The sequence below is a fragment of the Thunnus albacares genome, chromosome 2 (assembly GCF_914725855.1).
Source record: "Thunnus albacares chromosome 2, fThuAlb1.1, whole genome shotgun sequence".
In the NCBI taxonomy this organism is placed as follows: Eukaryota; Metazoa; Chordata; class Actinopteri; order Scombriformes; family Scombridae; genus Thunnus; species Thunnus albacares.
The window spans coordinates 30,971,261-30,985,726 of record NC_058107.1 but is presented as its reverse complement, the minus strand read 5'-3'; the positions used below and the strand labels follow the sequence as shown (position 1 = coordinate 30,985,726).

The following is a 14,466-nucleotide window of genomic DNA, read 5'->3' as shown; positions in this document are numbered from 1 at the left end:
GTGTCATCATTGATACAGTGTCATTTCGATTATGCGTGCTCTGCTTGGTACAGTGGTTTGACAGCTAAACTTAGGAACAAACTGCAGGGGATGCAAATATTCAGTATTTATTAAATGCGTCCTCTCAAACTCATGTTGGTAGTGATGAATTCAGAAAAGGGTAGGACTGCTGCCGACACAGCTCAGAACAACAGAAGCTGCATAAATATTATCAATGGGTATGCTCCTCAATACTTGTGTTCTCAGATAACAATAGTCCATACTCAGCATAACTGAAATACCAGGGCTAGTGTGTGTTCATGTTAAGTGCCGCGAGGGGATAATGTAGCCAGAAGTTTCTTTTTTTACACCGGTGCAATGTTGTGGAACAGCTTTCTATTATGAGGGGGGCTTATAGAAGTCAGGTTAGGACTTTTTTATGGAACAGGGTAAAAGATTTATGATGAAATCTGCAATGACACTGTTACTTCATCTGTTGTTTTTTATTTCTTAAATTGTGGTGATGTGTTTCTGGATTTCAGGATTGTATTGTTTAATTTTTATACTGAATGTCTGTGGTTTTTTTATGTTATGTTTATGTTTTCTTTGTCTTTGAACATCTTGGGACCATGTTGGAAATGTGTGTTTTTACTTTAACATGCTATCCTTTGGACTTTTGTCTTTTTATGTGTCTGTTAAATTCATAAAATCAATCAATCAATCAATCAATCAATCAATCAACCAAGTACCCCATTTCAGAGTAATGGGGTTTTAATTACCACATTACTCTGAAATAGGGCACCTAAAACACCCCATTTAAGAGTAATACTTAATATTAGTGGATTACTTACTTGCAAGGACATACAGTATGTTATTACTGGGCATCTTGTACAGTATAGACTATATTCAGTTTAGTTTATATTTCCACATTTATGTTAGGCTGTTATAGTTAAATGTTTATTACATAACTCTTGAAATGTACTTAGCTCATTTTAACTACTTTAAGTCATATAGGCTACTGGTATTAAATCAATAGCAGTGCATCATATTTTAAGATGATAATATGAATCTGCAAGTAACTGGCCTACAGCTTTTTAATAAATACAGTGAAGTAGCTTAACTTTAGGCTAAGGCTACTTCTAAGTGGAGTAGAAGTAAATTATAGCCTTATGAGTTTAACTATGTAAAGTATAGGATAAGCTAAATAGGTCAAAATTTTAAGTAAGAACAACAAAAGAACCTTTCGTCACTTTTAGCCTGATGGTAGCCTCACCTGTGGATGACAGAATAATGTGCGTCACTACATGAGCAGACCCCTCTTAAATTCTTAGTTTATTTGCACCGCTGCAACCTGCGAAAAGCGGGTTAAAACACGACTCAAAACGAGGTGTGCACTCGTGTGGGGCGTGTGATGTGAAAAAAAAAAGTTTGGGAGTGAAAAACAAAAGTAATGCGTCACAGCTTGTCCACCTGTTTGGCTTCCTAACTGTTAGCACTGTAGCGCGCGCAGCTCGCACAGATAGATGGTCTGTGCAACTTCACCACACTGCAGACACCTACACTCCCAGGCTAATGTTTTATGTCAAAACCGTGCCAACCCTGACACGGGCAGGGGCGGATATTTCCTTTAAACGGGTACTCTGTAGCCGAAGACTCCGGTCCACTGTCACCTCCACCTCGGCGACCCAGAGGGAGCAGCAGGACGATAGCAGCCGCGGCACCGCTGAACATGACTCGGCACGGTCGGAGTCCCCCGGATCCGGACCCGGACAGCCCGGTACAGGAGGAAGATGCGGCACCACCAACGCAGCTAATGAGATCACCGTAGACTTTGACCAGAGCCAGGAGGCTTATAAGAGCAAAGACTCATTAGAGCTGCTGAGAAGTTTGGTGGTTTTCAAACTCTGCTCCTATGACTTCCTGGTTGATAAGAATAAAGAGGTAACGAGGTGATACCTGCATAAAGATAAAATCTGTTTGTTAATGTGCCTTTTGTTCCTCAGGGGACTTTATAATGACACTGCAGGCTATTAAAAGTCAGCATAATTGTTTGACATTTTCATACAGCACAATGGGGAAAAGGGGTTGTTAACACTATCAACCAAAAAACAAGTCTGAGTTATATAGGCACTAGACAAGGGAGTCTAGAGACATTATCAACTTTTATCACATAGCAGTGTGCACATTTAAACAACCTGTCTTAGTACTGACAGCTTATTGATAACAAGATGCGTCTATGCTATAACATGAAAGGCCTCAGGTTGTGTTCAATGCAAACGCTCAGTCAGTTATATGTCAAGTCTGAACCCACAGGCCCGACTGTTTGCGCCTCAGGCTCACGTGTAACACTCATCTCTCAAATTACAACCTGTTTTTCCAAGCATGTAAGTGAACCCCTCTGAAGCCCATGATGCTCATCCTCAGCTCGATGTCATGCCAGTTTTTACTGTGGTGTAATATTTATACACAGCATATTGAATTGATTGGTGATAACAAGACACACTTTACATTCATGAAAATATATCCTTTTCAGCCCATGTTGTGAGTCTTTTAATAGACTGCAGGTTAATTCTTTCAGCAATTATCACATCTCACTTCATGTAATCAATGAAATAAATGTAAAGCCGGAAGCTACACCGAATGTGAAGTAGTGATCTAATCTGACGTTAGTGTGGTTTTCAGTTGCAACATGTTATCTTCTGTCATTGTTTTAGTCTGGCATGCCCTGTGTAGTTTCTAGCTTGAGGGTAGCAACAAGATTTGTATTTCTTTTGCTCATGAAAGAGCAACTTGCTGCTTTTTGTCTTTTTTTAGTCTGTCAGGTAAAACCTGTTGCCTTAAAACATGCCTAGACATAGCCTGTTTTTTTCTGGGACATCATAGTTTACATAATGTCAGCCAAATTACATTGTGGAATTGATTTAAATGATTAATGAGAGTTTATAGATACCTATCAAAACTGGTTATAATGTCTTCTCTCCTTCTGTTTAGATAATGGATCTAGGTAATAAGATTCTGGGCCAGAGAGGCTTCAACCAGTTCATGAAGATGACATTTTATGGGCAGTTTGTGGCTGGTGAGGACCATCGGGCCATCAAGCCGCTGATCCAGAAGAATCAGGCCTTTGGTGTTGGCTCTGTCCTGGACTACAGTGTTGAGGAAGACATCAGCCAAGAGGAGGCTGTACAGAAAGAGATGGAGTATGAAAGTTGCGGTATTACCATACATTTCAGCAGATATTAAATTCATAAGATGGTGTGGTCAGTGTTTCATGTAAACTGTTCAACAATTAATATCAAAGTAAGAGGAATCATGGGACTACTTACTGAGAAAAACTGACATCAAGTTACAAATATCATTTCTCCACTGTAAATGGAACTGTAGACCCTAGAGTATTTTCCTCTTGTTTGATGCCAAAAATAGATTTATTTTTATTCCAACCAGGAAGTAAACACCCTTTAAAACCTGATTTGTTGGCTCTGACATGGCCCCTCACTCTGGATTGGCTGTCTGGACAGAATTTCTCACTTGTTAGGAATCCTGTCACATGAGAAGCACAAGGCTGCTATGAGCTGATGTAAACTTGGATGACAGTGCAAGCCTTATGCAAGCAGTCTCTCCGGACAGCAGGAGCAGCAATGTTACTTAAGTTGTAGCTCTGGGCATTCATGCAGTTTGAGTAATTAGGACATCTCTTCGTCCAAAATTAAATTTGGACATTTTGGCTCATTTAGGATTTGATTCACAGTCACATCAGTGAATATCACATCAGTGACATCGCTAAAGTGAATATTTTTTGATGCCCGTTTCATTCAAGTGAAAAAGGCAAATGCATTTGTCAGATTTACCTATCAGGGGCATAATGCTCAGCCAAAAACGACTGACCTTTATTCTCTCACACAACACCTCTACTTTTATAAAGGTCAGGTGCAGTGAATAAACAAGGTGGCTAGGCAGTAAGTATCCAGTGTTTAAGTCTGTTGACGCAGACTGACAGCTGACTGCAATGTCGGCTTGTGCCAGACCAAATGTCCTTTATTATTGTTTTATTGTGTTATCACATCCTGTGCAATGATAAAGCTCCCAGGCAAGCCCTTTGCTATGACTTTTTTGACCCTTCTTGTAAGTTTTTCATACCGTATCACTAGTAACAGGATATCACTGTGCAGCTTTGATATACTGTGTCTAGGGGATACCTGCTTGGAAACATCAAACGAGTTATCAAATCTCAGCCTATAAAGCTTTTGTTTGGCGAACGTACACCTTAAAACCTAAGGCAGGACGACAAGGTGAATTAAGCCAGCTTGATCTCAGAGAGCACTGTTTGACAGGCACCCCAATGATCTGTCAAGATAGCAACAAGAACATTAGTCTGCACCTTGCCACAGAAAGAGATATAAGGAACAGAAGAGAGCCTTGGCTTGATGTTGAGAGCATGATACTTACAATGCCAGGGTTCAGATGCGTAGGCCATCTTAACTAAAAATATAATCCCTGATTTTACAGTTAGGATTTGACTCATGCAGGTTTTTGAAGGGCACTACTGACATTTTTGTAACAAAGCTGCCGATAACCAATATTTTGTGCCAGATGTCAAATTCAATTAAATCTTTTGACGCTAAAAGATAGCTATAATCAGATGATGGCTATAATCAGTGCTTCACAGTGTAACACGGAAAGCATCTTCAACAGAATTGAAGGTACACTTAATCCTTCCTCTGACAGCTGGGTTACTTACCTCAGCTATTCAATGCTACAGAAAACATTATGATTGGTTTTGATTTTTAGATGAAAAATGAAAGTACATAAAACAATACTGAACAAGTGGCCTCAGTGACTAAGTAACATCTGTTTAAGGAAATAAACGTTCAGCTGGTGTTTAATGGATTGCATTGGAATCACATCCAGATTTCTACAATAAAAGTGCCGGCCAAATGGCATCTAATGTTAAAACAAAAGAACTCCTAGCTGCCTTCCCACTGACGTCCCTTATGTCCAGTCATCTGTCTGGTTACATGAGCTGCCCAGTGCTCTATGATGAGGGTAGAATAGGTCAAGTGTGGTGTGATGCTACAACTGCCCTCACCAGAGGATCAGCAGACTGACAGCGAGACTATTCAGCACATATAGGATCACTAAACACAAGGTCAGCCTCTGGCATGACACTGCAATAAGGCCAAAATGTTCACAGAAAGAGTTCAAGTTCTCAAATTGAACTCTAAAATGCCAGATATTTGCTAAAATCCCGATGCAACTTACATTTCTAATGATGCTTAAATTCAGGGTAAACTAACTTATTGTATCCCTTTGTGTTTCCTCCAATTTAGCTCATCCATCTCGGCTGCAGAGAAAGAGAGCATAGGTAAGCTGCCTTGTTTTGTTCCTCATTTGTGGACACAGTATATGATGTAATTAGAGGTAATAGGGATGCAAATTTGTTTTCACCCTCAGGCAAGGACCACAGTGAGAAAAAATTTAAAGCACACAAGCGATTCGGTGACCGACGTGGAGGAGTGACTGGAGCCCGCACATATTTCTATGCTGATGAGGCCAAATGTGACCAGCATATGGACACCTTTATCAAATGTATTAAAGCGTCTGGTAAGTAAACAAAATTAAATTAAGTCATTAATACAATTTCTCTGTTTTGGCACTTACAGCTGTATCTGTTCTAAATCCGGTCGGTTCATATTGTTATTTTTGGTATTTTCTACCAAATATTGCAAATATTGTCATCCCTCAACCCATGGACATGTGGTCCAGTTCTGTTATACACTCCATTTATTACATGCAGCACACTCTTAAAGCATGCATCATTTGATTTATTTTAAAACTAAGTACTTGTGTCCTACCTCTAGGTGGGAGTACAATGGATGGCTTTTCTGCCATCAAAATGACTGCTCTAGGACGACCTCAGTTTCTGGTAGGCACTAAGGGGTGATTAGGAGGTCAATGCACCAGTTTAGCTGATATTCTTGCAGCAGAGGTAGGGTGGGTTGACATGTTTTTTTTTTTTTTCTTTTAAAGCTCCAGTTCTCAGAGGTCCTGGTGAAATGGCGCCGATTTTTCACCTTCTTGGCATCACAGCAGGGGAAAGATGGCATGGAGGCCTTAGGGCAGAGGCTGGAACTAAAACAGATGCAGGTGGAGTTTTTCTTCTTCTGTTGACCTGGTGATGTCTGTGACCCACACAGTGTAGAGATGTTGCTACAGATATTTTTTCAGTATGTAAAGTGCAGTACCTTAGATTTATATACTGTATCCATCTAGGAATTCTTGACCAAACTGGGTGCAAAAGGTGATTTCTATGGCTGGTTTACTGGAAGAGAGGAGGAATCTTCAGGGTAAGCATGAACACAGACTACCAAAATAGACCAGAAATATCTCTGAAATATCTGTCACACAATGTCAGTGTAGGAAGTGGGGAAAATTATTTTGTTCAAAGCAATTTATAAGAAAATGTGGATATAAGAAAAAAGTGGCTAAGCTATGAAATGCAACCAAAAATAGTTTTTCTGGTTCCTGTTGATATCTTGCAATCCTCTGCCTCGACAGAACTATTGACATGCTTGACTGGAACAGCCTTATAGATGACAGAACAAAGATATCGGACCTGCTTGTTGTCCCAAACGTAGAGGTCAGTGAAAAAAATAATGAAATTACTTTAAAAATGTTGCTAAGTTGTTTTTTTAAGACATTTAAAAATGCTCTGCTTGGTATAATAATTTGTATCTGATAAGGTTTTTCAATAAAAAGACCTATTACCTAAATAAAAATTACATCTCCTCCTTCCCCTTCATTGGAAAATCCAGAATTTATAAATATGCAAACATTGTTCATTTCATTTCATTCATTGTAATGCCCCAAAATCATGTTTGTATGTACACACCTTAAACTGAGATTTAAGGTATGTACAGAGTAACTTTCCCTCTTCAGCAGATGAATGTGAACAAGAGTTTTCTAGTGTCAAAACTGCACATACATTATTCTGCACAGTGAAGGTCAAACATCTAAGAGACTTAACAACAACAAAAAGCACAATTCTGAGTGGATGGGGACTTTAGATATATATATATTATTCAAAGACCAAACATACTGAAACAATAGCTGACTTGGTCTTTGTTGTTCCAAGTTTTGCATCAGCTCCACCTGCCTTCAACCAGAATGTTGGCTGGTAGGGATGCGAAATCATTTATTATTAAGAACGATTGTAAGGATTTGCTACAACCTAGAGAATATGCTAGAGATATGTAAGCAACCGTGTGATGCAGAAATCCAAGTGTATTTAGGGTTCATTCCACAATCTAGGCAAACACCAGACAAGGTCCCCTTTATATAAAGAAGTTTTTGATACTTCCAGGACAAAAACTCATTTCAGGGAAATGTGAAAGTAATTACAATAAAAAGTTGAATAAAAATGTAGTCAAATATACTCTAATTTAAAACACTTCACTAATTGGCTCCAATCATGTCAATGTCAAGTTGGTAATGAACAGTTGTAAAAATGTAGTGTTTTGTCCACACACTTAAAAAGTTTTGTTATTTTATTGTTATTAAACTTGATTAATTATAAGTTCTCTTGCTGTAATTACAATTTGAAATTGATAAGGTCAGAGTTGCATCAATTACAGCTCTTGTTATCTTTAGCTTTTGTTATTTTATCATCTTCTAAATCCTTCATGGTTTGATGATTCTTTTAGAAATTCTTTTAGGGTTATGTCAAACTTTGAGTAAATGTGTGTGTAAAATGTCTCTATTCTAGAGCTGTTTTAGCTCCAATTTCAGGTGTGGTGCTGGGTTAAGGAAAGGCTTGAGTTGATTGCATGTCTACAGAAACTGGGCAAGTTACCATAGACATACAGCATCTGTTTTGCTTGGACTAAAGACAGCTGAAGGGTGGATGAAGTAAGAAGCACTAATAGGTGTCATGCTGTGTGACATTGTGTACAATCTCCTGGGTTGTTTGCCCAGCTAGGTGAGCTGGAGCCTCTACTGGGGGAGTTCACTATAGAGGAGGAGAAACAAATGAAGAGGATGTTGCAGCGCATGGATGTCTTAGCGAAGGTAATATTGCATACATTTAAGAGACTGATTACTGCACACACGTAGTAGCAAATATATGATACAAATGCAGGAGGAAGCACTTATAGTATAACTAAATATGGCATGGGTGGTGCAGTAGTGATAATTTATAGCAAGCTTTGCTTTCTTGGTTGCTATGACATTTTCTGAGTAGCGTCTTGCAATGTATCTTGTTTTTTCTTGTTTTTATGCTTATACAGTACACTAATATGAATAGATACTTTATTAGTCACTAAAAGCCATATTATACAGCAGAGCCATGTTTAATCTGTGAGTGTTGCTAAACCCTGTAACAATAAGCACAATAATGAGCCTCAGGTATTCTTTGTATTGTAGAATTAAAGTGTCAGAAATCACAATGTATGTGTAGACAGAAACTGCGATCAAATGTATTTAGTTGAAGAGAGTTTCAACTATAAACAATATTTTTAATTAAGCTGTAGCATAACACACAGTGTTTATTACAACAAACAAATTAGATCTTTTGTATCCCAGCATGCCTTAGAGAATGGTGTTCGCTTGATGGTGGATGCAGAGCAAACCTACCTCCAGCCAGCTATCAGCAGACTGACACTGGAGATGCAGAGGATCTACAACAAAGATAAACCTGTCATCTTCAACACCTATCAATGCTACCTCAAGGTCAGAACACAAGTGGCAAAAAAACTGGTTCAGATGTGTTAATGATGAATATGCACACAAAGCATGCAGACACTTGTCATAAAGTGTAAACCGACTGCTGTGAGGCTGCTAAGTTGAGGATGAAACAGTTACATGATATGATAATGTTGGTGGGAAATTGGGGAACATTATTTGTATTTTTTCTTATACACAATTTCAAATGAGAAGCCTTTTAGGTCCTGAAAGAGCTGAATGCTGCTAACATTAATCAGACATTCACTTGTTTAACATCCATTTTTCAACCTAATTGCTACTGTACAAAAAGTAAGTAGGCTTACCATATTATGACCTAAATCATACAGTATCAAGAAATAAAAATAACCTATACCATGTGTTGGATAAATTAGAACTATATAGATTATTGTTGGTTCCAATTAGTTGCTGTGCATAATGATACACCACTGCTTTGCTGCAGACATTGAGAAAATGTTGATTTTTCTTTTCCTATGAGGATGACTGTCATTTATGTGAAAACACAGCCATTGATTTTCCTTTCAGACAGATGTGGTGTCTGGTTGGTGAATGATGTTATGTGTTCAAGGCTTGGTTAGGTAGATTAGAAACAATAGACTTGACATATGAAAGAATAAAGACGTATGAAAGAATAAAGTGTTGTATTGTTTAGTGTCGTTCGATCTTGATGAAAATTAAAATGTTTTGCTCTGCTCAGCTCAATATACAAAATAATTGCTTCTAAAATTGTATCCAAACTTGATTCCAGTTGGGTTTTTTTTCTTACTTGCTAATGAGTCTAACGTCTCCTTTCTTGCTGTGCAGGAGGCTTATGACAATGTGACTATGGATGTAGAATTGTCTCGACGTGAGGGATGGCACTTTGCTGCCAAGTTGGTGCGTGGGGCCTACATGTATCAGGAGCGAGAGAGGGCTGAAGAGATTGGTTATGAGGACCCTATTAACCCTGACTATGAGTCTACTAATAGGATGTACCACAGGTAAGGGCTAAGAGCTGTTGAAACCCAACCTCCGCACCCTTATATTCACACTGAGAGGCTGTCCATTATTACTCTACTCTTATGCTATTGGACAGCAAACAGTTTAGAGTTACTCATCTTGCAAAAAGACACCTCATTTTTTTTACTTTCACCATCCCGATTCTCCCAAGTGGTTCACAGATTTGAAATGGCAGCCTTCTACTGACAAGCCCATGGCAGTGGAAGAGCACAGGGATTTAATATCTAGAGAAGATGTCCTTCAGGGTATCTGAGTTTAAGATCTTGTGTCAGCAAGCTCCCGCCACATTGAGTTGTCCTTGTGCAAGTTACAGAAACCATCCAACTCTTGAGGTGCTGTGTCGTAACAATTCTCTGACATTCCTAGATAAAGGCAAGCTGAAAGAAATAAGCCTGTGGGGATGTTTTGTGCAAACAAGAGTAAAGGCCACCCTCCTCAAGCATTCAATTATACTTGAGGTAAACAGCAACATAGGAAAGACACAACATCTGGATGATAGGCAAGGTTTGTTCGGTGTTTAAGAATGTTTTTTTTACTGTTTAGTTGTGTAAAGATAGTCCTATACCACTCAATGGTATAAATCATATATGCTAATGAGAAAGATGAATTGGATGATACAATGTAAGCCACAATATGCATACAATATACTAAATAACATATAGTTTAACGTTTTATCTTCAACAGTTTAAGAGAAAACGGTTGTGGTTATTCTCACTTCACATTGCCTTCCTTTTATGTGTTTGTATAAGGTGTCTGGACTACGTGCTGGATGAGATTGCGCTCAAAAGAAATGCTAACGTTATGGTGGCTTCACATAATGAGGACACGGTGAAACACACCTTGAGGAGGTACAGTTTAAATTCTTTTCCTTACACACGGTTGAAAACACAGGCTTGGATTTTATACTGTTTCTACATTTGCATCCATATAAACAAAGTTGTGTTTTCATCTCTCTCTCTCATTTAGAATGAATGAGCTGGGTCTGTTGCCCAGAGAGAACAAGGTGTACTTTGGTCAGCTACTGGGCATGTGTGATCAGATCAGCTTCCCACTGGGTGAGAAAAACACACACACTCACACGCTCTTACACCTAACCATAGAAACACTAGGTACTGCTTTTCCCTGCCCTACATAGGGTTGACAGTTAAAGCCCAGCCTCTGAGGATCAATGTCGGCTATCCTCCTCTATAGCTCTCTCAACTGTGTCCCTTAAGACCTTTGAGCTACGCACATGTACTCCATGCAGACCACATGGACTGCACAGGGTACATATGTAGAAGTCAGTCTGCGGCCCATAATGTGACATACAGTATTAACACAGAACACACGAACACACCTCAGTATTGACAAGCTGTCTTAATGAAGTGTTGCTGCCGGCTCTTACCACTTTGTTTGTCAGTCAGAGACAGATACAGCGGTGTCAAGCAGTTGTCTGTCAGTGTGAGGCTCAAGTTGAAACGGCCTTGACCAGCACCGATGTAAACAGACACACATTTGTTTCTTTGCTGTTTTCTCGAGGGATAGAGCAGTCAGTGCTGTGTCTTTGAATCCTGAAACAATAAAGCAGTTGTTTTATGTAACACAGAACATGGAGTTGAGATCTTTATTTGTCCATCACTATTTTTGAAGCTGCCATATTATTCGGTTTTCATGATTTTATTTTATTTTTTTCACTCAGGATGTTGTTTTCATGACTTTTTTTTCATTGTAACCTGTTTTGATGTTTTGAAAAATAATTGTGGATTAGCTAAAAGGGCATTTATTTTAGAGTTAGCCAAGGCAAAACTATTGCAGTGTGTAAGCCTAACTGGCAGACAACAGCACATCCTCTAATTCAAATGCAGCAAACTGAGGGTTGCTGTGCACCCTGCAAACTTGCCTGATTACAAGAATTTTAATCATTCAGAGAGGGAAGCCAATCAAGATGACTGGAATTTGTTTAAAATAGACTGGAAAAAAGATGCTGCTGTAGATGTTGAAGTCAGTTTAACTAGTCCAAACATTTCACAATACCTTGAAGTGGCATTGATCTTATTTGTACATAAATTGAAGAATATTCTCATTGATCCAATTTGTCTACATGTATCATCTACATCCATATCATGTCATGCTACAAAGCTCCTTTTTCATTTGTTTGTCTCCCATCCCACCCAATCCAACCCTAGGCCAGGCAGGCTTCCCCGTCTATAAGTACGTCCCCTATGGGCCAGTGAATGAGGTGATGCCCTACCTGTCTCGGAGAGCCCAGGAGAACCGAGGCTTCATGAAGGGTGCCCAAAAGGAGAGGGAGCTGCTGTGGAAGGAGCTGAAACGCAGACTCGCCTCCGGGGAGCTTCTCTACAGACCGATGTACTGAAAGCACAGAAGAAGAGACAGAGAGAAGAGTGTGTCAACATGTCGAGTTTCTTTTTTTTTTTTTAAATCTTCTCTGCTTGATGGCTGCTACTGTGGCTGTCTGTTCTATCTCACCCTCTGTTCAGCTCTCTCTGGATATATGTCTCCTCTTCTACCCTGTCCTGGAGTTTTTTTGTTGATGGACTATTCTGAATGTCACTCTCTTACTCTGTCCTTTTATTTTTTTCTTTTCTGTGTTTCACTGTTGTTTTTCTCCATTGCTTGTTCCCCTTCTGTTCCTCCTTGATGTCGCCCACCTTCACCCCTGTCAGCTTCTTATATGCTCTGCTCATGTTCTCTCTATTTCTTTTCTTTATCCGCCTCTGTATCCATAAGCATTCCTCATTTTGTCTTCCCGTTGTCTATAGAGCTCTGGTATCCATCAAGTGGGCATCTTTACTGTTCTAAAAGGACTCCCTAAAATGTCAACGAGACCAGGGCGGGCGTTTCTTTTTATCACCCTATTTATCTTGGAAGGGGACAACAATAATAAAAATAACAGGCTTGATTTAAATGGTAGTAAAGGAAACATCAATATTCCCCTCCTATATTATTTTTTTTTTGACTCATGGACAGCCATACAGTACCCCGAGGAGGCTTCTCTATATATTTGTGTGCTGTGTTTGAGGTTGCATAGCTGGTTTAAAAATGATGCCTGTTTGTGAATCAGTGAGAAAGTATAAACAGCTCTTCACAGCACATCCCTCTTCTCATAAGAGTGGGATGCTTTTGTTATAGTATTTACTGGGGGAAGCTATATTCTTGGTCACCGAGGTGTTACAAGAGAACATACAGTGTTCAGTATTCAGTGAGTGAATCTCCTTTTCATACAGACACCTGCAAGCCTGACAGGTTTTTTTTTTTTTTTTTTTTTTGACACAAGTTAATATAGAAGGGAATAATAAATTAGAGGGTTTATTTTGGGTCTTATTGCATTATGATGGATTAACATTATGCATTTCTGTCTGTACATATGTTTGAAGCAGGTGATTCCATTTGTAGGTCACACTTTATGGACCTGTAAAATTGCTCAATAAATGAATATGTGCTCTATGAATATCCAAAGTCTACATCACAATTTTGTGAAAAGACAAACTGAATGTTATTGACTGTAATATTGCTGCCGTGAGCTGTTTGTACAGGTTAGATTGTTTGGGGTTTTAATTCTGTGACATATTCCACTTGGTTATTGATACACAATTAGTATTTGAGTCAGAGGGTAACCAAGCTTCATGATAATTATGGCCTTGTCATTTTATGAGAGCAGTCAGTGCTCTGTAGACCACCATTTAATTACCCATGATGCTACGCTCAATACAGATCACAGAAATTGGATGCATTAATCATTACTCAGAAGAAACTTTAGTGGCTGTTAAGTTTTACTGTGGCAAAGCACCACAGAGCTGTCACTGCTGCTGTATTCTGGTTTAATTAAGAATCAAGTCCACTTTTGATGTAAGATGTGCCTTCGGGTATACATTTGCCAACAAATCCCTTCTTACAGGGCACTGGAGTTTTCCTGGTTAGCTTCAGTTGCAAAGATAATTTAGAGGACACATTATAGTGTGGAAAATTCTACACAAGTTTCAAGTCAGTCAAAACCAGCACGGGCTCAGCATATTCTTTGAGACTTATCGACACTTCTCCCGACATTATAGCACACAGGCATGTAATAGAGGCAGCCGGAGCTAATTTACTTTATGTAATGATGTTGACATTGTGTTACGCAAGACATGAAGGATGGCATATGTAACAGATTTTGTTGGGCTCTTCTGGCATTAGTTCCACATGGTTTGATGTCTTAGATTGTTTGTTCGGCTTTGCCCTTGGTTTTGGGGGTCTCAATGGGACTACACAGCAGTCCGGTGCTTTTCAAAGCACAGCTACATATGCTGTGACAGGCCTTGATGTGAAAATATATTGAGCATCGTTTCTCAGGTTTGGATAGTTGAATAGATTTTGTTTTTCTGTCACACAATGGTTGGATTGGCCTGCTGCTTGCACTCAAGCAGCCACTTAATCTCTAATCGGAGTTGGTGTGCGAGTAGATGAACTGACAGGAGAGCGGTGGCTTTGAGTCACCCAGGAGTGTTGTGCTTTTTTTGTCTTTTGACAGCAAACTGAGAGATTACTGGCTCATTGTGCATAAAACTGAAAACTAGGCCGAAGCATAGTGAGTTCTATCTGCTGTAATGAGTAGATGTTAAACCTTTATGTCACTCCAAGAGCGCTGAGAAAGGTTACTGAAATCATTTCACAATATACAGTAGAAGGATGATTTGATCTTGCAAAAGTGTAAAGGGAGTTGTCCTCTGTCGCCACAATTGCGTAACATCACTTTTAACATTTACATCAGCG

The 14,466-nt window shown here is 39.2% G+C and overlaps 1 protein-coding gene across 2 annotated transcripts; it reads left to right on the top strand.

The window, feature by feature from the left end:
- Positions 1–1,265: 1,265 nt before the first annotated feature.
- On the top strand, positions 1,266–13,167 carry prodhb (proline dehydrogenase (oxidase) 1b). 2 transcript variants are annotated; one of them, XM_044330203.1, is made up of 14 exons: positions 1,269–1,920; positions 2,971–3,179; positions 5,307–5,341; positions 5,431–5,580; positions 5,838–5,902; positions 6,007–6,123; positions 6,250–6,323; positions 6,535–6,616; positions 7,951–8,043; positions 8,557–8,703; positions 9,520–9,695; positions 10,464–10,562; positions 10,681–10,769; positions 11,880–13,167. In XM_044330203.1, the coding sequence occupies exons 1-14, from the start codon at positions 1,552–1,554 to the stop codon at positions 12,068–12,070; spliced, it is 1,896 nt and encodes a 631-aa protein (XP_044186138.1). In that variant the 5' UTR covers positions 1,269–1,551; the 3' UTR covers positions 12,071–13,167. The 2 variants fall into 2 exon arrangements, 1 of the variants encoding a protein (XP_044186138.1); XR_006398346.1 differs by lacking the exons at positions 10,681–10,769; positions 11,880–13,167 and adding an exon at positions 10,081–10,172 and having other exon boundaries at positions 1,266–1,920; positions 10,464–10,552.
- Positions 13,168–14,466: the final 1,299 nt, after the last annotated feature.